The sequence below is a fragment of the Gymnodraco acuticeps genome, unplaced genomic scaffold (genome assembly GCF_902827175.1).
Source record: "Gymnodraco acuticeps unplaced genomic scaffold, fGymAcu1.1, whole genome shotgun sequence".
NCBI classification, from domain to species: domain Eukaryota; kingdom Metazoa; phylum Chordata; class Actinopteri; order Perciformes; family Bathydraconidae; genus Gymnodraco; species Gymnodraco acuticeps.
Genome location: NW_022990178.1, coordinates 270,850 through 298,412, shown reverse-complemented (window position 1 = coordinate 298,412; position 27,563 = coordinate 270,850). Strand labels below are relative to the sequence as shown.

The 27,563-nt window shown below is 40.3% G+C and overlaps 1 protein-coding gene across 1 annotated transcript in view; it reads left to right on the top strand.

Annotated features, from left to right (window-relative positions):
- LOC117547211 (rho guanine nucleotide exchange factor 18-like) overlaps positions 1–27,563 on the top strand; it is a gene marked incomplete in the record, with an annotated part of 70,433 nt that overhangs the window by 20,283 nt on the left and 22,587 nt on the right. The window contains 10 exon segments of the mRNA XM_034217783.1: positions 16,760–16,827; positions 18,569–18,614; positions 20,189–20,345; positions 21,375–21,481; positions 25,108–25,248; positions 26,183–26,433; positions 26,592–26,717; positions 26,799–26,903; positions 26,905–26,917; positions 27,464–27,557. Coding sequence (XP_034073674.1) covers positions 16,760–16,827; positions 18,569–18,614; positions 20,189–20,345; positions 21,375–21,481; positions 25,108–25,248; positions 26,183–26,433; positions 26,592–26,717; positions 26,799–26,903; positions 26,905–26,917; positions 27,464–27,557 — 1,108 coding nt within the window.

Here is a 27,563-nt window from a genome sequence, read left to right as displayed (position 1 = left end):
GGAGCAGTAAGTCATTTTGTGATTCCACTTCCTTATTTTTCATGGCTGCTACCTAATACCCTTATCCTTCAATTCTGTGGGAGACAAAGGCCATAGGACATTTATAAATCCTGCCGTCTGGCAGGAGGGTATAATGTACGATTGTTTTTAATACGGTGCTTATTAAACAAAGTTGTTCTGGCATATTTCAAAACAGAGGGCATCACACAGCCAGTGTGATTCAGACTGCTGCGCTGCTCCTTTAGACATTAAGCAGAAACCAATATCAATCTAACTCTCTTACTTTACCTATGAGGTCATTCCCCATTCATCAAGAACGGCTGTTGAGTTATTGAGCGTCAGTGGACTTTATTTATCCCTAAGGGAAATGACGGATGGATTTTGCAAAGGTTGCTCCATTTTAGAATAAAGTTAAATAAGACAAAATAAGATTTTTATGATTTTTACATAAAATTATTAAGAATAAAATATTAAATAAATACACAAATATTAAACAAACATAAGAAGTTAAAATAATAATAATGTTAAATACAAATAAAAGTATTAATATAGACATAAAAGGGTAAAGTAAGAATTCCAATTAAGGATACAATTAAATAAAATAAAAATATTTGTATAAACATAAGAAGTTAAAGTAAAAATGTAGTATTAATACACTTTGTATTATATTATATAACATTTGTATTACAATATATACAGTGTTAATTACACACACCATCAGCACTGTATTTAATCACAACATATTCAAGAATCATACAGGAACCAATCACATATTTTGTAAGGAATTAATATTTATAACTTTAATATACTTGTTGACATCTTTGTCACATCTTTGGTTTCTACAGCTACAAGACGAAAATAAAATGTTTAATTACTTTTTTTTAATGCCGTTCTGAATAAAAATGGTAACAATAAAATACAGATATAAATAGATACGATAATAAAATATGTATGTTACATTATTGACAAAGGGTGTATCGATAATAATGGTATTAATAATGAATATTGCTCAAAATGTACACTCTAATAACACCATAATACTGCCAAAGTGATATGAGAATGGCCCATTTGATTAATTGCAAATCATTCAGTTACACAGTTGAATAATTGCAAAAATTAAGTTACAAAATCCTACATTTTGACACTTGTTGTGCACAGCACAGTCACAGACACAGTACACACTACAGAGGCGTGAGAAAACAAGGCAGTGTCCCTTTAATTGTAAGCAGCCCTGTGGGGATTCAGCCACAGAGGAGAAGCAGCCTGTGGAATGCGCTGTTTGTATGCCAGAGATTGTTCCCAGTGAGAGGAGGACAACAAAAACTGGACAAAACCGAGAATGTGGGATACTTGTTGCTGTTGATCTCAATGGCCAAAGTGATGTGTCTATCCCACGGGCAGGATACGTGTGGTTTTCGAATGCAGCTGATCGGATAAACCCGGTAAGAGGCGTAGCGTGATCAGGTGGATCACTCCCGTTGTTTCTCAATGGGACTTTTCCAGGGCATCCTTGCCGTTAGCTATGATGCTAAATGCTAATTATATAGCCAACAACAGCTTCTTGCTTTTTATTCTGAATGACGTGTGTGTGTCAAAGTTGAGTCAGTGTGTTACCAAGGGGAACTACTTCTACAGTTTCCTTGATAGTGAATTTATCACAAAATGGCTCATATTAAATCTCAGTTACTGTTAAGCTAGCTAACTGTTAGCCACTTGTTGCTAGCGCCTACAACCGCTTCTATTTGAAAAAACAGGCTAAGCAGTTAGCTTTAATTAGCTTAAAGTAAAACAACAACAGAGCAGAATTTAAGAGGTGTGTTTTCGTGTCTTAATTTTGCACAACGTCCCTCCAGTTCCTCTTAATGCAGTTCTTTGAGGAGTTTGTCTTTGATGCTGGATGCAGACTTTGCATGGATCTGTAAAGAGAACTGGATACAGCGTTCATTCCTATGAGAGTTGCTCAGTAAAGCCCAAAATGAAGCGACTGTAGATCCAGAAAGTACCCGTATGTGGGCCCATAGAGCATGCGCACTGGAGTTTTCCTCTAAGCCCCGCCTCCGATATACCGCTCTCTGCTGAGTAAAATGAATGAAGAGATTAAATAACTCTGTAACCAGCTTTTAGCGCATTTAACAACTTTTACAACCTACTGAATCAAATAAGGACTATGCAAGTGTTCGTGCTAGGTAATTTATCTAGCTGAAAAAAAAAAAACGTATACGCTGAGTTACAGACGTCTCTTTCCCAATTTAAGTCAAAGGGAACAATTATTTGTGACGTCATGGTGGCTGTAGTACCAATGTTTGGCCACTACGGCCATTCATAAAAATCGGCTTCAACGGCCAGTGCACTTCCTGGGGGCCTGAGCTCAACAGGTGATTGCTAGCTTCCGAGATAACTTGTTATTTTACGCAAAGTAAGCTAGTGAAAGGATGGTACCTTGCATTTGAAAAGAGATTGAAAGGTTTGTAGAATGTTATCACATTTAAAGTTGTTTCTTGATATGTTTAAGTTGTGTGTAACCGTCTGTTGTTTTTATTCTGGTGCTTCCACCCCGTTATAGTTGGGCAGCTAACTTGGCTCTGTGTTATGAAACTCCATATTCCTAGATGTGTTAAATGTTGTTGTTCTTGAGTGTCAAACGCTTGCTTTTCTTCCTCTTCTACCTCTATGTTCTGACCATAGACTGTATATATAAAGGTTCTGACTGAGCTTTCTCTGTGACTGGGTCACATGGTGCTAATTGTGCTTTGCAGGTCTGCCGGTGCATAACAGCCCACTCCAGTGACTCTGGTCTCACCCATCTCTCCCTGTTAGCACACCACTTCTGCATGCATCACTGCTCTGCCTCCAGCACGCCTGGCTCTCTGGGTGTCTGCCTGTTACTACATTTAAAGTCCGACTGGATCTATGATTTTCACACTTTAAACATTTGCCAGAGGTGGAAGAAGTATTCTTATTGGGCTGCACAACTATTTGATATTGTATTGATATCGCAATATAGACATGTACAATTATTTTCAAACCTCAGCCAGCTCAATATTTGTTAACTGCTGATTATCTGTTGTAATACCATTTTATTATGTGTTAGTGTTGTGGAGCTGCAGATATTTCCCATCCTACAAATCATATTCTACAAACTTAACAAAATAAATGTGTCTGCTAAAAAACTCACACCATAATAATTGTTGATATTTTTCAATGATAATGCTAAATAAAATGATATGATCAGTCCCTCCAATATTGTGAATCAGATCCCAGTTGAAATATAATTCAAAAATAATCGCATTTATTTATTGTTATCCAAAAATTGTGTGACCCTATACTCGGATATTTAAACTAGGGCTTAATCGCACATTTTTTATCCGTTCTAAATGTACCTTAGAGGAATATTTTTCAAGTTTTTAATACTCTTATCAACATATGAGTGGACAAATATGCTTTATGCAAATGTTTATTATCATTTGAACAATGTCAAATATTCTCATGAATATTAAACACAACAACCTCTGAACATTACAAATATTCACCTCAATTCAACCTGGAACCTCTCTCATACAATAGTGTGTGTGTGTGTGTGTGTGTGTGTGTGTGTGTGTGTGTGTGTGTGTGTGTGTGTGTGTGTGTGTGTGTGTGTGTGTGTGTGTGTGTGTGTGGTGTGTGTGTGTGTGTGTGTGTGTGTGTTTTGTGTGTGTGTGTGTGTGTGTGTGTGTGTGTGTGTGTGTGTGGTGTGTTGGTGTGTGTGTGTGTGTGTGTGTGTGTGTTGTGTGTGGTTTGTGTGTGTGTGTGCTGTGTGTGTGTGGTGTGTGTGTGTGTGTGGTGTGTGTGTGTGTGTTGTGTGTGTGTTGTTGTGTGTGTGTGTGTGTGTGTGTGTGTCCTAATTTTAATTCAGTAAAAGTAGCAACAATGTTAAAATAGTCAGTTTAATTATCTCTATTATTTTTACCTCTGGCAAATATAGCGCTTACTGCAATTTGGATATTACACTAGTCACTTATTTGCGCAGTATTATCTGTATGCTACTGGTGTTTAATGTAGTTGTTATCTTACTATATTTGGTAATAAATGTTCCCGTAGGAGATGTTTTTTCACTTCACCGAGTAAACACCTTCCAGTTCCTCCTGTTTTACTGGATGATGTCATGTGTTGGCTGGATGCTTCAGGGTTCGACCCTGTGTTGATGCTTCTGTCCCTTTTGTGTTGGACAATTAAAAGTATTGCATATTAAGGAAGCAGGTGTTTAAAGTAATGCACTTTAAAACAGCTGTTGTGACCTCTTTTCCTCATTAGTGTTGGCAAGGTTTTTATCTACATAGGGTGGTTGAAGCAAATGGTTTTACGTGGGTTATTCTTTACCGAAAATAGTGTAAGGAAACCACAGGGAATATTAGCCTAACCCACATGTACTCCAAAAAAGTCTCTTTCACTTCTCCAATTATCTGACTGAAAGATTAATATGTTTAGCTAACAAGAATAGCATGGATTCTATAAACACATCAAACACTTTAACTGAGTAATACTTGAACATCTGAACAGATTACAAATACCTCAAATCAGATACTATTAGATACTAGCCTACATGATTTGAAGCCTTTCATTTAGACTAGGCAATGCTGCTGCTTTGACCAATCTTTATAGCACAGCTCTCTGTTGTTTTGTATGTTTTAGCATGCTACTAATCAAGTATAGATAACAAAGTACATTATAGGGATTTCATATTACATTCATTTATGTTAATGAATAGGCTGGTTCACAAGCTGTGGAGCAGTTATTGTAAAATGCCGGAAAATAAAAACGAAATCTGAAAGTTTAACAGAAGAAGAACCGTAGATTTCTTGTTAAGGACATTTTTTTTTGCATTCAAAGTTAGCTTGTCATGCTTCAGATAGATCCTTAGTGTCCTTCAACACTGGCAAAGTAGGGCTTTACTGTTTTTGCAACATAAGATTGACAAAAATCTCTACAACTTTCAATAAATATCCACACCAAATTTGAGGAAATGTTAATCTAAAGTACTTTCCTAGTAGGTAATGGGATGAAGCTTGCAAATCCAAGAGTCTTGTACGCTGCGTTATTACACACAGTCAGAACCTGGTCGTGTTTGAAGGCAATAAGCTTTTGAAGTGTCCTGGTGTATGAGTTAATGTTTCCTTGGAAGAACCCACCCTTCGCTATCAGGAGTTCTGCTGAAACCAGTCCTCTTTTTCCCGTAAGATAACAAAAAGCAACACATTCTCTCTATCAGAGGTAGAGTTGTAGCACAGCGCACCTTTCTATTGATATATTAGCTTATTTTTTACTTTACAGTAGTGACCTAGACATTGTCTGCATTTCTAGTTTTGAAAGAGTCACTATTCTGTGATACCACAAGTGTTATTCGTGTGAGATGGGTTAGGTACCAGTCAGCAGATGGTGGTTGTGGTTTTGTATGAAGGGCTGAGAATCCCGAGGATCAGCTGCAAACCACAGACAGTGCTGCTGTCATGAGTGAGTGAGTGGAACTTATCACGTTGCTCAAGAGTGGCAGAACTGGTCAACCATCGCCCGCTACGTCCACCTGATGAAATAAACCACTATGACAGAAAATGATGGTCTAAGCTGTGTTGATCTGTTGCTATTTCTGGTGCAACATCAGTGTGTAGAGTGGTGCAGGGATGACGTATTTTTGTATGCCATCCCATATATTAGCATCGCAAGGGCTCCCATGATTAAAAGCCAATGGGATTTTTACATCAGATTTTGCAATATTGCAGAAAATAAGATGTGGAAAATGCACGTTTATTGTTGAATGTTTTGTTTAGCAAGTTGAAAGCTAACGTTAGACTATAAAGGAACTACAGCACGGTCACATGTATTCACGTCACCACCGCTAAGCTAAAGGTGGCTAATGTTGGGCTATAAAGGAACTGCAGCACGGTCACATGACTTCACGTCACCACCGCTAAGCTAAAGGTGGCTAATGTTGGGCTATAAAGGAACTACAGCACAGTCACATGACTTCACGTCACCACCGCTAAGCTAAAGGTGGCTAATGTTGGGCTATAAAGGAACTACAGCACGGTCACATGACTTCACGTCACCACCGCTAAGCTAAAGGTGGCTAATGTTGGGCTATAAAAGAACTACAGCACGGTCACATGACTTCACGTCACCACCGCTAAGCTAAAGGCGGCTAATGTTGGGCTATAAAGGAACTACAGCACGGTCACATGACTTCATGTCACCACCGCTAAGCTAAAGGCGGCTAATGTTGGGCTATAAAGGAACTACAGCACGGTCACATGACTTCACGTCACCACCGCTAAGCTAAAGGAGGCTAATGTTGGGCGTGATGAGGTTTAGTCATCTCATTTAGACACTTGCTAGCTACCACTTTTAACAACCCGTATTTACTGACACATTTATGTCTAAAACCTGGAAATCTAGCAAACTAGTATAAACAACAGACCTTGTTTCAGGCATCTGACCAAAAACATTCAGAAACCATTGGAACAGGGAACCTGGAAGTGCTCAAATGCGTACTAATTTCTGGGTTTAGCACTCATTCCTGCACCACTGAATTCATTGGTATTGTGCTATTGCCAAACATTGAGGTGGTCTTAGTCACTCCTGATAAGCTCGTTGGTATCAGTAAACAGAAAACAGAGTGTTCTTGCTTATCCTAGGTTATCTTTTTCTACTTCTCATTAAGCAGAAATTCTTATAGTATAAATAATCACTTCTACTACACATTCCTGATCACAAATGGCTCTACTTTGGTGTTCTTCAGTGCTGACTTAAAGGAATGTTGCAATGATGAGACTTTTTTCTTTTAATTCCAATTATCTTTTATCTCTGATGGTTTCCTGTTTTTAGCAAAGTTGTACCCAGATTGTTTCCCAGTCAGTGTGTTAGGGCTTTGTTGAAGGCGTTGTGGAGCTTGGTCTTGAAGAGCCTTCCTGGCAGAGAGATTGGAATATCGCCTATTCGTGGGAGTAAGATGGAAACTAATCTCTGAATCTGACCTTTTGACTGGTGATGATGAGTCTGTTGGCTTGCTGACTTCTATGCCTGTGTCTTCCATCTCATCTCATGGTAAAAAACGGATGGAAATGTGCCGCAAACATTTCTGAAAAGTGTTTGTGTACTGTCTATGTTGTGTTTTATGGGGGTAAATATGCACTATTCTGTGTCTACATCGGGTTTCAATGGGTTTGCACTTGTAACAAGTAGCTGTTCATTGCTGCTGAACTCAATTCAAAGTGGGACGCACTGCACTGCTGGTAAATATTATTCTGTTTTCTTTTCCTTCGGCTCAGCCAGCAATTGTTCATTTATTACCAGAGGGAAGGAGACTCAGGGGGGTAGGTAGGTTAAAGGTCACAAATGAAGGGAAATAATAAAGGAAGGGCTTTATCTAAACGGTAAAAGGGCAAGACAGATTACACACTAACCGTCTAATGCAGGGGTGTCCAAACTACGGCCCGGGGGCCAATTACGGCCTGTGTACCATTTTGAATCGGCCCTCAGCTAATTAAAAAAGTATGATGAAATAGCCCACAAATGAAACTTGTGCTTGTCGTATATTGTACTTCTTAAATATATATGTACAAATATATAACACGGTAGTATTCATGTGTTTTAATAAGCCCAATTTTCAAATAAATTCATGTTGAAAACATTTTCTAACAAATCTTATTTGATAAAAAAAAGCCCAATTACTTATTTACATAGCAACCTTGAAATACACAGTTCATATTTCATCTTATTATAATCACTCTGAGGCTTCTGTTTTAAGGGATGAGTTGCCAACAAGATAAATTAAACCCTATAGAGAGCTGGGATGTAGGCTGTTTTCATGTATCAAGCGTAATGTACCTACATGTTGCTAACTTATAACTTAACTTACGAGGCAGTATACCTCTAGTGCAGTCATTCCCCACTTTGAACAGGTGGGCCTTTTCAAGCCCCAGCTGTTCCTCATCGCTCCAATAAAATGGTAGGCCAAGCTTAAAATTGTCAAATGTATCGTTCTATAACAGGGGTCTCCAACCTTTTTTAGGATGAGGGCTACTTTAAAAAAATAAAACAAGTCGTGAGCTACTTTTACTCCTCTTTTTTGTTTTTTTGCAGTGTATATATTTAGCACATTATTATATGCTACCTTTAACCTTTGTGTGCTGTTTGGGTCTGTGGGACCCGTTTTCAGTGTTTACTAAAATAAAATGTATGCAATTTAATTATTTTAACCTGCTTTATTTGGTGGTGGACGTCACATCCTCTGGCATGCACCCCCAGGAAGATTTTTTTTTAAATGTTGAAGTTAAATGCATCAATCTGGTGCACTTTGAGCTAGGTCTGCTCAATTAATCGTATTTTAATCGCAATTACGATTTTGGCTTGCAACGATTATGAAAACAACATAATCGAAATAAAACGATTTTATTTATTTTTTAAATTTGTTTTTCAGTTGAATTATACTTAAAGTTCAGGGTAATCAACTGTTAAAAACATACGTTTCAAATTATTTTCTTCAATAAATTGATGTTTTTCAAAGTAAATGGTTAATCGTTTTTAATAATCGTGATATCAATTATTGACCCCAATAATCGAGATTATGATTTTTGCCATAATCGAGCAGCCCTACTTTGAGCCCAACATGAATGTATGGATACAGCTCTCAACACTCAGATGAAAGGGAGCTGTATACTTTTCAATAATCCAAACATCTTTAGAATATGATCACAACAAATCATTTAAACTAGTTTATTCTTACCTTATGTTACCTAGTTAGCATTCTTTCTTTTTATTTATGCATATTTGACTAATCACTCCCCTTTTAAACTTTTTACTGTCCTATAGTACACATTGGAATGATTTCTTACTTTATTCTTTACAACTTTATTAAATAGATAAAGGTGTGCTCTCTCTCTTGCTCTCTCTTGCTCTCTCTCTCTCGCTCCACATTGCTTTTCTTCCCGACTGCAACGCTGTTGTGTGTGTCTGTGAGAGCGTTTCACATGTGTGTATGAGAGATTTTTACCAGTGGCGAGCCTGTCTCTGAGGGCCAAAGATATTCTACAAAATAATATTAAAAAACATTAAAACAAATTATATTTTTCTTTATATATTTTAAAAAAATATGTTTTTAGTAATATTTGTCATTAGTTTTACCAAAAATAACTTGATTAAATTGTATTTAAAATAACATTTCCAAAGAAATAAATCCTTTGAATCTTCTTATTCAGTTTCTGTTTGAATGTGAAGGGTTAAATGAAAGAAGCTCGTCTCTGCGAGGTGAAGACAGGAGCTGTTGGACGTCCAGCTATGAATTCACAGAGGGCCAGCTATAGTAACTGAACGAGAGAGTAATGTCAAATGACAGTACAATTGACCTATCATATCTTCCCTCTAAATGGGTGGGCTTTATTATCGCGGACTTTATGACAAGTTCCGCCAGCTGTGAAACGTTTCTTGTTTCCATAGCAACAACAACTGTCAACAGCGTAAACTCGCCTTCAAAATAAAAGCATGCCAAATTACACTTAAGACATACAACTGCAACGAAAGTAACAAACACAATGCAATATCCTTTTCAATTTCAAAGAACACAAATTGGGTTATCTACAGGTGTTGTTTTGTGTGGTAGAGGGTCTCTTTCATTGATGCGTTTTGCACCCCGGGCGGGCCGTTGTTTTGATATTCCACCAGTGTGAAAAAAAAAGAAATTTATTATTTTGGGGCGCGCCCCACACTTTGAGAAACGCTGCTCTAGTGAGTGGCCCAGCCCTTCGTACATTTTTCTGTATGTGGCCCTCGGTGACAAAAGTTTGGACACCTCTGGTCTAATTTAAAGGAATCATTGCCTATGCATCTATTTTATATTCCTTCTTGTTCACCTGCATATGAAAATGACTACCTCTCGATGCCGTTACTGTACAGCAGTGTTTCTCAAACTTTTTCATACCAAGGACCACTTAACCAATAAAAAAACACTCGCGGACCACCTAACTCCACAAATATCCAAAAACACATCGTTTTTCTAGAACAGATTACAAATCGCCTGAAAATGGTACAAACAAGTGAAAACATGTGTAATGAAGGTGTTGCGCTGGGCTATATCATGCAATCGAAAAAAATTGAAACTTCAGCTCGCTCCATTGCGGAGATATTTCGCGAGAGTGCGGAAAACTTAAATTTATTTATTTAAAATGTGAAATTTTAGCAATATACTCACAAACCACTAGGGGGCGCTCGCGGACCACACTTTGAGAAGCACTGCTGTACAGGAAGATGGGATTTCTGTCATTGTCTCCATTTTACTGCGCACAGAAGGGGAATACGCAATAGAAGGGTTTACAGTAGGCTTTACAGCAGCTTGTGGAAGTTGCTAGTGTGGGTCATGTTGTCAAAATATGCAGATTCAAACAATCACCATGCAGCTTCGTCATGTAACATGTAAAGAGGCAGAGGAGGGGAACGATGATTTTGTTACAAGTTGAAATAAGAATTAGAAAAATGTATTAATAATAGTAAAGTAAATAAAAGCATTTTACACAAGGAGTGACATCTTTAGCAGAGCAGGATCGGTTACACAGGGACATTTTCCATAATGTTCTTTTGAAACTCAATTTAAAGGTGGGTTAGGTAAGAATGGAGAAACCAGCTCGAGTGCGCTAGAATTTGAAAGTACACAACCGGAAGAAATCTGCCTCTTCCTTACAGAGCCTCTCCTCCAACACACACGAACGCGCACATGACCAATGAGGGCACGAGATAAGTTTGTGCACAGATGGAAGGCTGACAGGCAGGTAGGCCATCCAGTTACTTTAGCCGGGCCGGCTCAGATGATTGGTCGTGCTTTTTACAGCGCCACGGCTTCCACAGATGATGTTTTTTTAATATATTTATTGTCAAAGCATTTAATTTTTGTATTCATTGCTATCGGGATGTTAAGAGCATTCCATGGAATATAACTAAAAGTATTTCTGTAGTGAATTACCTACCCCACCTTTAAGTTAAAACAAGAGTGTTTCTTTTTTTATCTTACATTTTAAATCTACATTTTTGGAGAGAATATTTAGAAAAATGGTAAAAGTAGATGGTCAATATATCTATAATTCATGAATATCGTGATAACAAGACTTGATTATGTCTTGGATTCTATATTTCATCATTTGACTTAAAGGGGACCTATCATGCAAAATGCACTTTCTGATGTCTTTTATACATAACTATGTGTCCCCGGTGTGTTGGGGAACTCACGCAGCATCAGAAAATAAAACCCTCTCTCTTTTCCTCCGTACCCAAATTTCTAAAAACGGGGCTACAACGGAGCTGATCCAGATTTGCGTCCGATATGACGTAATATCTGAAATGTGGACCCACGGCCCAATCAGAAACGTTGCTATCAGAAACAATGCCCGACTGCTTTGGACGTAATATGGTCGGTGTTTACATTAGCATCGCTAACACTCAGAGCTAACCTGTACTGGAGAGCATGTGTGTGAAGAAGCAGGAAATAAAAAGGAACTCACCTTGTGGTATAACCGGCAAGAGAGAAAGCCTTTGAGCTCCAAACTGTTTCAGAGATAACCCTTGATAATCCATGATATGGCGTTTCATCACGGCAGCATTTAGTTTAGACAGTAGCTGCCGGGTCCCACATGAGCTCAGACCCCCCCTTTTTTTTTTCTTTATCAAATTTTCTTTTTTTGAAAGCTTTATCCCCAAATCAGCACTTTTGAAACAGGAAGTGAAACAGAGGGATATGAGGCGTGGCTAGAATGGGTGATCGGTTTGGTATTTTGAGCAAAACACTTCATAGACATGTTTTGTATATATTTGTATATATCTGAGACCTATGCTATTGCCTAAAAATAGCATGATAGGTGACCTTTAAGGCAAGGCAAGGCAAGGCAAGTTTATTTATATAGCACTTTTCAACACAAGGCAATTCAAAGTGCTTTACAAAAAATGAAAGACATTCAGACAAAGGCATTTAAAAACAGTCATTAAAAAGAAAAGCTAATAAAATAAACATTAAAAGAAAAAATACATGGATAAAAGTTACAGTGAATAGATGTGAGATGTGAATAGTTCAATTAAAAGCAGCGACAAAAAGAAAAGTCTTCAGCCTGGATTTAAAAGTAGTCAGAGTTGCAGCGGACCTGCAGGTTTCTGGGAGTTTGTTCCAGATATTTGGAGCATAATAACTTAACGCTGCTTCTCCATGTTTAGTTCTGACTCTGGGGACAGAAAGCTGACCAGTCCCTGAAGACCTGAGAGATCTGGATGGTTCATCATTTAGCAGGAGGTCAGAAATGTATTTTGGGCCTAAACCATTCAGTGCTTTATAAACCAGCAGCAGTATTTTGAAATCTATTCTTTGACACACAGGAAGCCAGTGTAAAGACTTCAGAACAGGAGTGATGTGATCCACTTTCTTAGTGTTAGTGAGGACTCGAGCAGCGGCGTTCTGAATCAGCTGCAGCTTCCTAATAGATTTTTTAGTGAGACCTGTGAAGACACCATTGCAGTAGTCCAGTCTACTGAAGATAAAGGCATGGACACGTTTTTCCAAATCCTGCTGTGACATTAGTCTTTTAATCCTAGATATATTCTTTAGGTGATAGTAGGCTGATTTAGTAACTGTTTTAATGTGACTGTTGAAACTCAGGTCAGAGTCCATGACTACACCTAGATTTCTGGCTTTATCTGTTGTTTTGAACATTGCACACTGAAGCTCAGCGCTAACTTTTATACGTTCTGCCTTGGCTCCAAAAACCATTACCTCAGTTTTATCTTTGTTTAATTGGAGAAAGTTCTGAGACATCCAGTCATTGATTTGTTCAATGCACTTACTCAGTGTTTGAATTGGAGCATAGTCTCCTGGTGAAATTGTTACGTAAATGTGTGTGTCATCTGCATAGCTATGGTAACTTATTTTGTTGTTTTTCATTATCTGAGCCAGTAGTAGCATGTAGACGTTAAAGAGAAGAGGCCCCAAGATGGAGCCTTGAGGAACCCCACATGTCATATTTGTCAACTCAGATGTGTATTTACCAATAGAAACAAAGTTGTTTCTGTCCTTTAAGTAGGATTCAAACCAATTTAGAACTGTTTCCGAAAGTCCCACCCAGTTTTCCAGTCGGTCTAGTAATATGTTGTGGTCAACAGTATCAAACTTTAAGTGTTCTCTTTATTCTTGGTTTAAAAGTCTGCATTGCAGTAAATATATAGATGTTTCTGAACTCTCCAGACTGTTCTCTGTAGCTCTTTTAATATATGCCGTGTCAATATGTCCACTTTATTGATGATAATCAATCAAAAATCACAGTGTACATATTTTGTGGAAGCACCAATGACAAAGCATAAACCTTCATTGCATTGTTGAGGTATAAAGTCAAACAGATGATTATATGTCATTGTTTTCTCCATATCACCCACGCAAACATTGTTTTTCTGTTTCAAATTCAGACTTTTCTGTATTTTCCACTATTGGGTCCATCACTTTTACCATTTCTTCTTTTGTAATTACTTATTACTTGCACTATATTTTTGTGTTTTATCGTGTTGCACTGTTGGAGGAGCCTGTGACCTAAGATTTTCATCGTCATAACTACACTGTAGCTATGTAAGTATGACCAATAAATGCCTTGAAACCTGAAACCACTCGGTGCAGTCCGCTGAAGTGTGTTTTTCACTTATATCTGCTTTAGATCAAACTGTGTCAAACTAACCAACCCTGTTTCTACAACCTCTATACGGAGTAGCAGCTCTCATTTGACTGTGTACATGTATATATGCACATCTGTGTGTGTTTTGCATTGAAGGTCACCTGTTTCCTGTCCCTGTCGGCCTGGTTTTACCTGAGATGAGACTTTGCATCGTGATTACTTCATTTGTATGGCCAGCTTAGCCATGCAAGAAGGGCCTATAACCAGGGGTGCACATAACTTTTTTGCCCTGGTTCTCAAAGGAGCACCTGGAGATGTTGCTTGGTGCTCATCCTTAAAATGAAATAAACCGTAACTTTTGAGGGGGTCTTGACTTTATTTGCCAGACACACGGCACTGAACACACATGCAGAGGTGAACACAGAACACACATGCAGTGGTGAACACAAGACAACATTAGCACGACCAGTAATCCTACAAGCTGTCATCACTACCCTCCTGACTGTTCTCCTCACTGTCTTCCTCTCTGTCAGACATGGTAGCTGATGATGTAGGCCTACTACTTTCTCTCTGGTTGAGTCTGCGATTAGCTGCTGGTTTTGGGTCGAAAGTCTCTGTTGTCATCTTAGAAAAGTGGATGTAATCAAATAAGTATGTGAACATAACCAATAACCTACCATAGCCAATAACAAATGGATGTAACTTATTTTATTTTTGTTGTTCATTCATATCTTATTTTACCTTAACATTTATTTATTTATGCTTTTGTTTGTATCTCTCCAGTTTTAAAGGATATTTTTGGTTTACTGTCCTATAGTATACATTGGAATGATTTCAAACCTGTTTATCCCAATAATTATAAAGGAGTGCCTTGGAAATATGTGTTTACATAAATTGTGATCAAACCGTTTGAGACCCACTGAGATAACTTAGACTAAAGTGAACTATCTAAACACTCAGAGTCCTTTACCTCACTGAGCTGTAGTATCAGCCTCTCAGTCTGACTGGAGAGGACTCTCCCTCCACATCATTGTAGAAACATCTTCTTCTTATATTCGTTAGAGCAGCTAGCACCAGATTCTAATAACAACAGCGCCGGTACCGGTGCACCCTCCCTCTCTCCCACGCTCACTCGCACTTTGGCTGTGAGCTGCGGGCGCCAGATAAGCCAACATCCCCCATTTTCATCTTTACTTTTTTTTCAAAATGTCACCTTTTTGTGGCTTTTCCTTTTAAATCATTTTGTGACATTCCCACTGAAGAGACCTGCAATTATTTGCCCTAGACTTCTGCTTTCAGACGTAGTTAATTATGAAGTTATTACCCTATCCCATAATAATCCAATGCAGAGTCAATAATGTCATATAACACATTATTTTATATATATTAAATATTTATATATGTATTTTTATATAGTCTTAAAGTTACAACCGGCCTTTTGAGCGCAACGATAATGCTGATGTGGCCCGAGATGAAATTGAGTTTGACATCCATGCTTCCATGTTTTCTCTTTCCAGCAATCGAGAGAAAACATGGAGAAGCACTTATTGACTGCAGTCTGTTTATCAAAACATCTTTGAATTGTACCGTGTGTTAATCAGAGATGCAATCAGTCATGCCTTTTAAACCTGACAACAGTAGCTTTGTTTTCAACACCGGAGAACAACGGACAGAAAGAGAAACCTGTTTCTGAGATAAAGGGAGATCTCCGTAAACAAACCGGAGCCTCACTGATGCACCAGTCTCAGCAGCCAGTAGTGATTCTGTGACTTGATAAGCAAACTTGGCTGAAGATAAATACTTGCCTTTGTTTTTGTTGATAGCATCAGCAGAATACGCTTTGCCTCCAGGGGCCTGTACTACGAAGCTGGTTCAACCTAACCTGGATATGTTTGAGTTAGCCGGTTGGCCTAATCCAAAACATACGCTCTCTCGCTAAACGGTACTACGACGCGGGTTATCAAGTGGATCGCTCAAGCCAGCCGTGTCCTATCTAGTTAGGTGCGCGTTCACATGAAAGGGGATATCTGGAGCATTCGATCAATCACAAACATGGAGAAGCGTACTGACACCGCAGCGCGTCATACTTCCTGAATGAAAAGTGAACTTTAATATTAGACATATGAAGAAGTTAAACTTTAAACATCCATGACTTAAACACTTTATCCTGGATAAAAGCCACATAGTTGCACCTGCAAGGTGAATACAGCTGGTAACAGAACAAGTGTTTGAATGCGTACTTTAACAGGTTTGAGATCACTGCCCCGTCTAAAACACGATCTGACTTTAATTACATTTGTCTCGAGTGTTTCGTCAACTAAATGTGTTGCTTAAAATAATACTTCTGCATCCAGTCTGTGACACTGTGAGTGTTGCACGGCCAGATACGGCTCAGCTGACTCAGATCAGGAGATGATACATTATGAAGTGATATGCCGCGGACTGTACTTAATGTTACTCTGATCCGGTTACTTATGTTGTGGCAGATATTTAAGTAAGCTTTCTTAACGCTAATGTTATAATAGTCAGATTGCTCTGAAGATGGAGGTGATATTCTATTAATGTTCACGTTCACACAGTCGGTGATTTTTGCCGGCCGTCTTTCCTGCAACGGCAGCTTTTCTGTATTTCCTTTCTCCTGTAATATGACTTGATCGCTTTAAACTCCGCACACTGAGCTCTGATTGGTCAGCAGGCGGTGCTTTCACTGAGTTGAGCTCTTAGCCTGCAACCTAACCTGGTCCCGACCAGGTTAGCCGCTCAGCATAAGTTACCATGGAGATCTAGCCTGCTAAAAAGAGAACCAGCTTCGTAGGACCGGAAAGCCGGAGTTTTCCCTGAATTTAGCCGATAAGCGAAAATCCTGCTTCGTAGTATACCCCCCAGGGCTGCGTTTCAGCACATTTGCTTTGGTTAAACACTGCCTTCAGGGAGCTGTCGGATTGGTTTTTGAAAGGTCACACTTTGTTTACGGTTTCATTTTGTGCGTCCATATTCAATCGGAGAAGCCTCCCCCTGCTGTCTCTGCGTACTGTGTACTCTGTTTCTAATGCAACACTGACTCTGTGTCCCTGTCCTCCTCCTGTTGTTTGTTTTTTCAGATTGTGCTGTGAACGTTCACAAGAGCTGCAAGTCTCTGCTGGGTGAGTGCACCAGCAGCAGGAACAAGGTAAACACTACACTGGAGCACAGAACAACAGGCAGCAGTTAAGTGTACATACAGCAGGGTGTGAATCCAATAGTTACAAAAAGATTGTATCGAAGTCTTCAAAAAATGATCGTACAGAAGTAGGATCATTTCCCTTCAATAGTGTTTTATTGTCAGTTTATAGAATTGTTTATCTTCACGGCCTACTGTATATTTTCAACTTTTAATGCTGCTTTAATTCTAGTTTGAGATGTTTAAATTCTAGTATGGTTTATTTCTAGTCTTTCATTTCTACTTATGTGCAATGCCTAGTTTTCTTTTGTTGTTTTTTATGCTGCTGCAACCAAACATTTCCCAAATTGGGATCAATAAAGTACCTCTTATTTTATTTTCTCAAAGACTTCTATACAGTCTTAAACCTGCATTCTCTCATATCGAGCAGGGTGAGATGTCACTGGTTGCAAAAAGGAGTCTGATTCTATAGAAGAAAATGACCCTACTTACTTCATTTATTACCTCACTTAGCAATTTCCTAATGTGTCTACGGTTTCAATCGCTACTTTCAAGTCTCCTTCAATACAGCATGAGTTCAAGTCTCTCAATGATTTAGATTAAAAAAGACAATAAAGTATTTTACGAATTAGGTCGGACAGGTCGTTTTCTTTCTGACAATCTCACCCCTAATAAAGTGTGTTTTCACGTCTCCAAAGTAAACTTCGCTACGCCTAATCATTTGTTGTTCAGCTTTTCAGTTGAACTTATCTCCACCCTTCGATGCTTCATCTGGTTCGGCTATCTCTACGTATACAATCCATGGGGTGATGCATATTAACCCTTTATGTGGCAAAAAAAAGTTTCCACATGTAGCTACTGTACACAAGGCCTTTAAAACAGCGATTTGTCCACTCTTATGGGTCTGCCGGCGATGGGCTCTGCTCGTTAAGGCCATGTGAGCAGTACAGTAGAAAATACATTTAATGGCGCATTTCCACTGCAGCACGGTTTAAGTGGGCTTTTCCACTAGGGGTAGTTCCGGCTCAGGGCTGCTTGTTCACCTTTTTTCTGGCCCTCCAAAATCGAGGTTCTTACCGAGCCAACAACCGGGCTGAATATGCTAAACTAGGGACGTAAACACTCTCGACTGATTGGTCAGAGAGACACGCTGGCAAGGGAGCTACAACTACAATAAAATGAACATATTTGACCGTGATTTCATTGTAATACATGTTTCAAAATGATGCCGAAGTAACAACATACTGATACCGGTTAGTAAAAACCATGAATTAATGCTTTGACAAGTCTGCAGACAGACGGCAGGCGAAAAACCTTTTAGAATGCGTGTTTTCTGAATGGAGGCTAAGCTAACGCAGTATATGCTCCGACCGTCCACACTCACAACAACGACCTACAGACATAAATAAACCAGTGACTGTAGGTTTGTACTTGTTTAACTTTTGTCTAGTTTCTGAACAGATATGAGGAGCTGTGAGCTCTGAGTGCTAACAGCTAACGGCTGATGTTTGGTTTTGATGACGTCACGGCTCCGCCTACACTGCGTTACTATAGTTACTGCCCCAGCTACTAAACTGTAATGGAAACACAGCATAAAGTGAGCCTGGCCTACTAAGGCCTAACTATACCGTACTAAGCCCTGCAGTGGAAATGCGCCATTAGAGAGTGCAATGGTTTGGCATTTTGTATTCTGTCACTCAGGATACAAAAGCTTGAGAAATGACTGCCTTTCTTTATTTCCTCCACACAGAGAGATTCTCACCCGAGGATTGGCTCGTCAGGATCTCCTAATCCTGGTAAGCAGAACATACAGATGTGCACCTGATCCCACTGACAAGGGCGTTAATTAGAGAGGAAAGGTAGTTGAGTTGCTGTGTTCTCTCTCTCTGGAGGTTTGCTGAGGATTAAGCAGATGAACTCTTATTAACACTAAGCAGGGAAATGTGGGTCTTTGTGGTGTATGTGTGTCTCCATGCAAACTGAGCATTAAGGCAAGGACTTTTTTTTTTTTACAGTACATTTAAACAAGGCAATTCAAAGTGCTTTACAAAAAAAACCGTTTAGACCGTAAGACATGAGTAATATATGATTAGTTATTGGATTTCATAAAAGGCAGCTGCATTAAAAAAAAAAAAAAGGAAAGGGGGAGATCGGTCTCCAACAGACTGTAAGTAAAGGTGATAATTGGCCTTTGTTAGCAACGGTCAGAAGCATGACCTCGGGAACAATTCCTGCAATCATAAGATTTAGTAATATTTGTTATACACAGTAGTAGAAGAATGATTGATTGAATGTCAATGCACCTGTATGCAGCTTCGTCGGACCATAAGATACAAAAAAAATATTGTATATCTTTAAAGAAGTTGTGCAGATGTTGACAGCATTATGCTTATTTCTTTACATGCTAGTAAAAGTATGAGATTAAAATCACTTAAGTCGAGTTTGTATCAACACACAGAGCGATACTTTTAGAATAGAACATTTTAGTTGGATTGAAGACACTTTGACATACATTCATGTGCTTTTTGCTTGCATTCATTGGCAGAAATGGTTCAATCCCAGGTAATGCTCCATTAGTTATAACATCGAGCCGGTCCTGTTGCATGTGATCGATCCCGCAGGAGGCACGAGCGTCAGCAGCAGCAGCAGCAGCAGTTCAAGTTAATTTCCTGTAGCAGTTGTTATTCCCCTCCTAACAGCTGGAGTCCTGTCAGACACACCTGAGCTCTTCTCTGGCCAATCAGCAGCTCGTGCAGGGGGTCAGGAAGACGAGGGGAGAGAAAATGAGGAGGGAAATAACCAGAAAGTGCGAGAAAGAACGAAGACGTCTGCATATATATATATATATATAAAAAACAGGCTTTAGTCAGGCTTCTTCTCAGGTCACGACCGTCACGTCAACGAAGGCACACCGCTTTTGCAATAATACCTACTCCTATTGCTCCGTACACTATTTAACCTCACCTGGCTTTTTGGATTATCACAAGGCTCCTCCTGCAAAGTTTGCAACCTTCACTCACAATGGAGCCAGAGGTTTCTAAAGTCGCTGCCCAAACCACAGTTAGCTCCAGGATTGCTAAATCACTCTCCTCCTCATCGTGGGGTCTGTCGAGACACGTCGGCGTTCCAGTGTGGATGCACCGCGACCTGATCACCTGCCGATTCCTCCGACCCCTGCCTCGATCTCTGCAGGAACAAAAAAACTGGGTTCGACTCGGACGGGAGTCAAACAAACACTCCTCTCCGTCCTCTCCTCCTCTCCGCTGGTCATCCTCCCATTTCTCCCTCCCCTCGACTACTTTCTCCACTCCTTCCTCCGACGTTTCCTCTTGTTTCCTCCGCTCACCTGTGTCTCGTTTCCTCCCCCCAGCGCTGAAGCACCGGGACAGAGAGCTAACGGGCCTGGATGGCCACCCGGGTTCTCTCGGCACCCCAGGCATGACCATCAGTCCGTGGGGAAACAGCACTCACACCCACAGCTCCACAGCAGCATCCAACGCTAGCCTCCGTCACAACAACAGCTCAGGGTGAGTACCTCCGTCACTGAGGATCTGTTGGGGCGCAGGCACTGTGTATCTTTTGTACAAAGATTGCAGTATTTTCTACTATGTAATAAAGGGAGGGGAAGTACTAAGACAACATTATGAGGACAGGTCTTTTGAGACCCCTTGATAAATCACCGTTTTGCAATCAACTATATTAAAATCAAAGTATTATTATTGGCTTTACTAATGAATAAAATCCCCCTTATCATTATAAATATGAATTATCATTTAATTCTATATATATATTTGTGGGGTATGTTTTTTTTCGTACACATTTTTTTCCCTCCTCTCTCCTGTTTTGCATTCACGTACGAACTGTCTCATTTAAAAGCCCAAATAATAATGATTTTTCTTTTTAGAGACAATGTTTTCTTGTTTGTTTTCTCATTTATTTGTTTCTCCGCTGGGATTTTCATTCGCAAAAACAAAAAACGACATACATTATGTATCTTAGTTTTTTTTAAACTTACACTGACTCTCAAACAATTAGTATTGTGTTTTTAGAGTAAAGTATATGAATGGGCAAACAAGGTGAATAAATACAAAATAATAATCTATTTTTTTGAAACACCTGAATGACGGGACTCCTCGTCACCTAGAGTTCAAAAATACTAAGCGAAAATGAGCCCTTTTTATTTGTGCCGATGTTTACAGAACCTGCTGTATGTTAATGCTCGATATTTTTAGAAGCTTTGATGCTGAGATACTATTTTCTCTATGCTGTCTAAAGATGTGTATTTTTAGTTTGCAAGCTGTCTTTTTCCGATAAAGCAATCTATGAAGTGGACTCCATTTCTGCTGCATCTGTTAGAAATGTGTACAAGAAGGGACGGTGATGTTAGAGGGAAAGAGATGTAGGAAGGTGTGCAGAAGACAGAGAGTCATAGATAAAGACAAATGTAGCTGCATGAATGTCTCCAGGTGAATGCACATGTTGGATTTCTTTAGCTAGTAGGTTTAAGTTAGTCTCAGCATGTATGCCACCTTAGACCTGTGGTTGTCCTCCCTCAGATCCCTCCCCGGGGAGATGGATGAGACGGATGCTCTCCGCTCCAAACGCTGCAACGAAGACGCCATTTCCCTCGCTCCCTCCACCACCGAGTCCATCATCGTCGAAGGTGAGTTTCACTTACCGACGAGGCGGATTGAACCCTAGGTTGAAATGGTTACCTGGTTGGACATTAAGGCTGTCCTGGATTAAAGACATTCTCGCTGTGTGTAGGGTTGTTGTTCTGTATGGATGTTTGTTTTATGCCTGTGTGAAACTATCTTAAGGAACGTAGAAAAGCCCTATATACAATTACATTACATTACATGTCACTTGTAAGTCGCTTTTATCCAAAGCCACATACTCAATACTGTGGGCAATCCCCACAGAAGCAATTTGGGGTGAAGTGTCTCAGGGACACAACGACATGCTGACTGCAGTGGGGTTTGAACCTGTGACCCACTGATCCCAACACCAACACCAACACACAACCCACTGCGCCACCCCCCCCACATGTATTATTTTGCTGGCAAATTGGCTTAACTGACAAATCTGTTTCTTCAGAAATAATTATCATGTAAAAAGCACCGCATTAAAGGTTGTGTTTACCAGAGATTTGTTTATACATTTCCTGGAAACAATCCCTCATGTCTTAGTTTGAATCACAACCCAAAGCCAATCTAAGACAACTTTGTAGTTTACACGCAAGCATGAGCACATCACCCCAATTCTGGCTTCCTGTCCATTTTAGAGTTCATTTTAAGATTTGATTGTTTGTTTTTAAATCGCTCAATGGGCTGGCCCCTCAGTACATCTCCGACCTCCTACATGTGTACACCCCCTCAAGGGCTTTGAGGTCGGCTGATCAGCTGCGGCTGGTAGTCCCTAAAACCAAGAGAAAGACCAGGGGAGACCGAGCCTTCTCGGTCCTGCCTTGGGTCTCGTCATGCTGCTTCCCTGATGGCTTCCACAGGATTGTTGACATCGTCGTGGATTCATCTTGTTATTACAGACACATGCATTTCCTAACATTCGGTCTATATGCTGTAAATGTATTATCTCTTGGATTTACACACGGCATCTATTGCACGTCTGTCCGTCCTGGGAGAGGGATCCCTCCTCTGTTGCTCTCCCTGAGGTTTCTCCCATGTTCCCTTTAAACTGTGGGTTTTCTCTGGAAGTTTTTCCTTGTACGATGTGAGGGTCTAAGGACAGAGGGTCTAAGGACAGAGGGTCTAAGGATAGAGGGTCTAAGGACAGAGGGTCTAAGGATAGAGGGTCTAAGGATAGAGGGTCTAAGGACAGAAGGTCTAAGGACAGAGGGTCTAAGGACAGAGGGTCTAAGGACAGAGGGTCTAAGGACAGAGGGTCTAAGGACAGAGGGTCTAAGGACAGAGGGTGTCGTTTTTCTCATATTGATATTCTGAACAATCTGTGTTGTTGTATTTGCTGTAAAGTGTCTCTACTGTAGGCTATTTTTATTATATGTACAGCACTTTGGCTCCACCAACAATCGTTTATAAATGTGCTATATAAATAAAACTTGATTTGATTTTCAGCGGTAGCCCCCAGGCTCTGGACCGACCTGTCCCCCCCCCCCCCCATGTCAAATTGTCGCCCACCCGCCAAACGTTTAAGTCCCGCCTAAAGACCCACCTCTTTTCCCTCGCTTTCGAGTCAGTCTGAGCTATGTATGTTTTATCGATTGTTATGCTTTTATTGTCTGTCCATAGCCTTATGTACCGTATTAATTCTTATGTGCCTTTTATCTTTTCTTATGTGTGCCTTTTATCTATTATTGTAATATTATATTTTATTATAATGTTGTGTTTTTCGTAAACCCTCTGTTTTTAATATGTGCTATAGAAATAAAGTGGATTGTATTGGATTCACTGTTTCAAATATAACCTGTGAAATAATGCTTTCTATGGTAAAGTAGCTTGGTAATTGGGCTTGAAACTTAGGGAGTGCTGTTCTCTGTTTTTGGGTTATACTGAAAGACGATGAATAAACATAGTCATCAGATATCATGCTTTATTTGCCACCAGTTGACTTTGAAAACGGTGGCAATTAAGCTATGAAAACCCTCCCAATCTACACTGCAGCTTCTTCTGTAACCTCTTATGCCCCGGCCACACGTGGACGAAAACGGCTAAACGCATAGGATTAACGCAAACGCAATCGCAAACAAGCTTCCGTCCACACGCAATATTCACCGGATAGAGTGTCCACACGAGACCGCTCCGTTTAGCTCCAACCGCTGGAGAAGCTGCAGTACATGCAGGAGCCTGTACGTGGCGCTGTAACTTCCTCCACAAAAGCAGCGAAGAAGCATGGTTGTCATGGTTGCCCTTCTGTTTATTCTCCGCGGTGGGGGCCGAGGGAACCGGGCAGAGTTTTTCGCCAGTCAACGTGTATTAAAGTTTAAATCTTCCGACAAAATTATAAAAGTGCCGGTCAAAAGGTGTTCTTTGTTATTTATTGAGCTTTAAAACAAATGAATAACGACTCTATATATTATATAGAGTCATTATTATATTATTATATAGTATATAATATAATAATAAAAATACACGGAGCCTCTCTTTTTCCTCCCTCTCTTCGGACAGCTCCAGTGTCTGTCTCATGCAGCAGCTGATCCAGTAATGAGTGACCCGGCCGACAGTAAAAATAAACATATTTATAACTAGTTTAGGTAGTTTGAGAGGTGTCTCCGTCCTGTCAGATTAGACTTCACTCGCGTTTATGTCCATATCGAGAGATAGATAAATAATCTGAATTCAGTGTGCAGTTTACTTTGACGTGGGGGTGAGCAGCAGAGGTGGGGAGAGGCGGGGCTATTGCCTCATCATTATCAGTAAATGATCGTATAGGGCGCACACACGGAGCCGTTGGACCCCCCAGAGCGTTGCGTATGCCGTTCTATCCATCTTGGGACCCGTTATCGTTTCCGCAGTCGTTTAGTGCCGTATTCGGTCGTCCTCGTGTGGCCGAACGGTCTATATGACACTAAACAGTAACGCAAACGACCGTTTTCGTCCTCGTGTGGCCGGGGCATCAGTTAAACTACATTTAATGTACTACTATGAATTGAATATACCTCAAGTAAAAAACAAATCATTCCATTTCCCTTTAGTCAGCCATAAGGGAGGTGGTTATGGTGCTTTTTATTTTATTTGCCTGCGTACTAATAGTAGTTTGTCTTCAGGGAATCCAGGGAGGAGTGTGTGAGGAGTGTGTTTTGTGGAGTCAGGGATGACCTCACCCTCTCATTAAGTTGTAGTGTGTGGGAGACGGAGACAGACTAACACTGCAGCTGCTGCACCATCTTCTTCCTCCCAGCCGCCCGGTTTAACCGTTATTGTTTTATCAGACACACGCTTCACATTAGATATCCAGCAGCATGTAGATTCCTATTTCCTCTCTCTGTTCCTTTAGGGTATATTGCTTCTTTCACTATCTTCATGTATCATTTTCAGGCGTGCCAAAAGACAAACGGACGAGACATTACGTCAGCACTGAACGTCTTAAACTTGGATCCTTCACAAGTAGTAATTGGAGACTTAAGAGAGTCTTCTCTAGATATCACTGTTCCTCACTTATGAATGATTCAAAATGTAGAAAAGTCATCTAAGGACTTGTCTTTTAGAGGAAACAAGATCTTTACATCAGAACTGCGATGACTTCCCGCCATATAGGAGTTACTTGAAAGGTTTTTGTCTGTATTGTAACTGTGTTTGATGCTCCTCTCCTCAGATGCTCACTATGCAGCAGTGCGGGCCGATCTGGAGTCAGATGCTCAGGACCTGGAGGCAGAGTCGTGGAGTTCGGCAGTGGACCAGCCTTTTGTGAAGAAGCACCCCAAACAAATGGTGAAGAGACAGGATGTGATATACGGTAAGTGAGTCCACACCTGTAGGGGCGGACTGGCCATCGGGACGTTCGTGACGAGTCCCGATGGGCCGGTACCGAAGTGGGCCGGTCGGACGATGTGGGCCGGTCGGATAAGTCACTAGCACCCCCCCCCCCAATTTGACAATTTACTAGTGGTACTGAAGTGGGCCGGTCGAGATGCCCGGCCCAGTCCGCCCCTGTACCTGATTTTGCACGAGACCCGTAAACGTTGATATGGTGGAGTTAAATGATGATAAATGACTTAAGCCAGGTTAATGCACAATCGAGCAGTCACAATTTCAGATTTTCACATTTAAAGAAAAACAAAATCAATGCAATAATTATAGAAAATAAAAATAAATTATACAAATGCATCCTTAGCTTTGTTTGATAAGCATGTGTGTGTTCGGGGCGGGAGAGTTAATAGAAAGAAACTAAATGTATTATAAGCCATGGATTTATAAGAGAATATTTGAATGTGTATTATTAACATGATTTGATTTAAATATAACAGTTATTGTCAAGACTGTTATATTGTGACACCCCTAACGTAAGAGGTTATAGAAAATAGGTTATGAAAAGTTAAGATGGCAAAGGAACTGTTTTCAGTCAATCCATATCATTGCATGCATTATACATCGCCCTGGCTCAAGGACGGACAAAAGAAGGAGACCACACATCATTCATATCCAATTAAAGTATATTTATTTCAAGAAACTAAGTTAATTATGAAGTCAGTTAATCAGTAATGTGTGTGGGTGTGTGAACATGTATCAGTGTATAAAGCAAAGACAAACAAACCAAGGTCCAGTAGAGCCAAGCAACTCTCTCCTGATTGGGGCGTGGCTAACCAGGGACTTGAGTCTAAGGCCTAGGGGCCGTCACACACGGCAGAAGATAAACGTATAATATATAACAACTTTGTGTCCTGGTGCAGAGCTGATGCAGACGGAGATGCACCACGTGCGGACTCTGAAGATCATGCTGCGCGTTTACGTCCGGGAGCTGAAGGAGAACCTGCAGATGGACTCTGGGAAGCTGGACTGTCTGTTCCCCCGCCTGGAGAACCTCCTCGAGCTTCACACACACTTCCTGTCTCGCCTCAAAGAGCGGCGGCGAGAGAACCTCACTTCGCCCAACGAGAGGAACTACTCCATCAACAGGGTGGCCGACATTCTGATCACACAGGTATGGAGGAGATGATGTCCATGGAGAGCTCACAATACATGACATTTAGCTGACTTTTGTCACTTTTTTTAAATCGTAGGAAGCACAGCATTTGTTAAAGGTTAATTATGTGTTTAAATAACATTTTGGTAATTGGTCAAGTTTCCTTTATTCTCCAGTTCTCAGGTGAGGTGGGGGGGAGGATGAAGGAAAGCTATGGAGATTTCTGCAGTCACCACACCGAGGCTGTCAGCTACTACAAAGAACAGCTGCACAACAACAAAAAGTTCCAAAACATCATTCGGGTAAGAGATAAAATCCCCAGTAAATCTGTAGCTAAGTGTTTTAAATCCACTAAATGTCTAATTCAGTTATTTCATTTCCAGAAAGTCAACAACCTGTCCATTGTGCGGAGGTTAGGAGTGTCCGAGTGCATCCTGTTGGTGACGCAGCGCATCATGAAGTACCCGGTACTAGTGGAGCGCATTATCCTCAAACACTGAAGGTGCGGATTTTTACATGCTTATTTTAATCTATAAAACACAAAAGAGTGGTGCAGGAGGAATGAGTCCTATACCTCAGTTATGAGTCAGCATTTTAACACTTCTGGCTCTTTTATCTTAGACATTTTTTTTAAACATTATTTTGGTTAGATTCCTGAAATAAGGTCTGTGGTTAACACAAGCTGAAGATATTTAGTTGTTTTATTCTGCACCCCAAAACAGCGGTTGCTAACAAGTGTCTAAATGAGACGACTAGACGTCATCACGCCCAACATTAGCCGCTTTTAGCTTAGCGGTGGTGAAGTCATGTGACCGTGTCAATAAACATCTCAGTATCATAAACATTTGTTTCCACTAGAGCTTATTTTCTGCAATCATTCAAAGTCTGCCTGTAGAGGGCGCCCCTGCGATGCTAACTTAAGGCCTACACAAATACGTCACCCCTGCACCACGATTAATAATAGTGCACCTATTTATTTAGCGAGGAACACTCATTATAATTTCATGTTGCTGTATATAACAAAGGTACTTTTCTCTCCCTGTCTCAGCGGGAACAGAGGAGCACGAGGAGCTGACCCGGGCTCTGGGTCTGATCAAAGACACCATCGTTCAGGTGGACACGCTGGTTAATGTCCACGAGAAAACTCT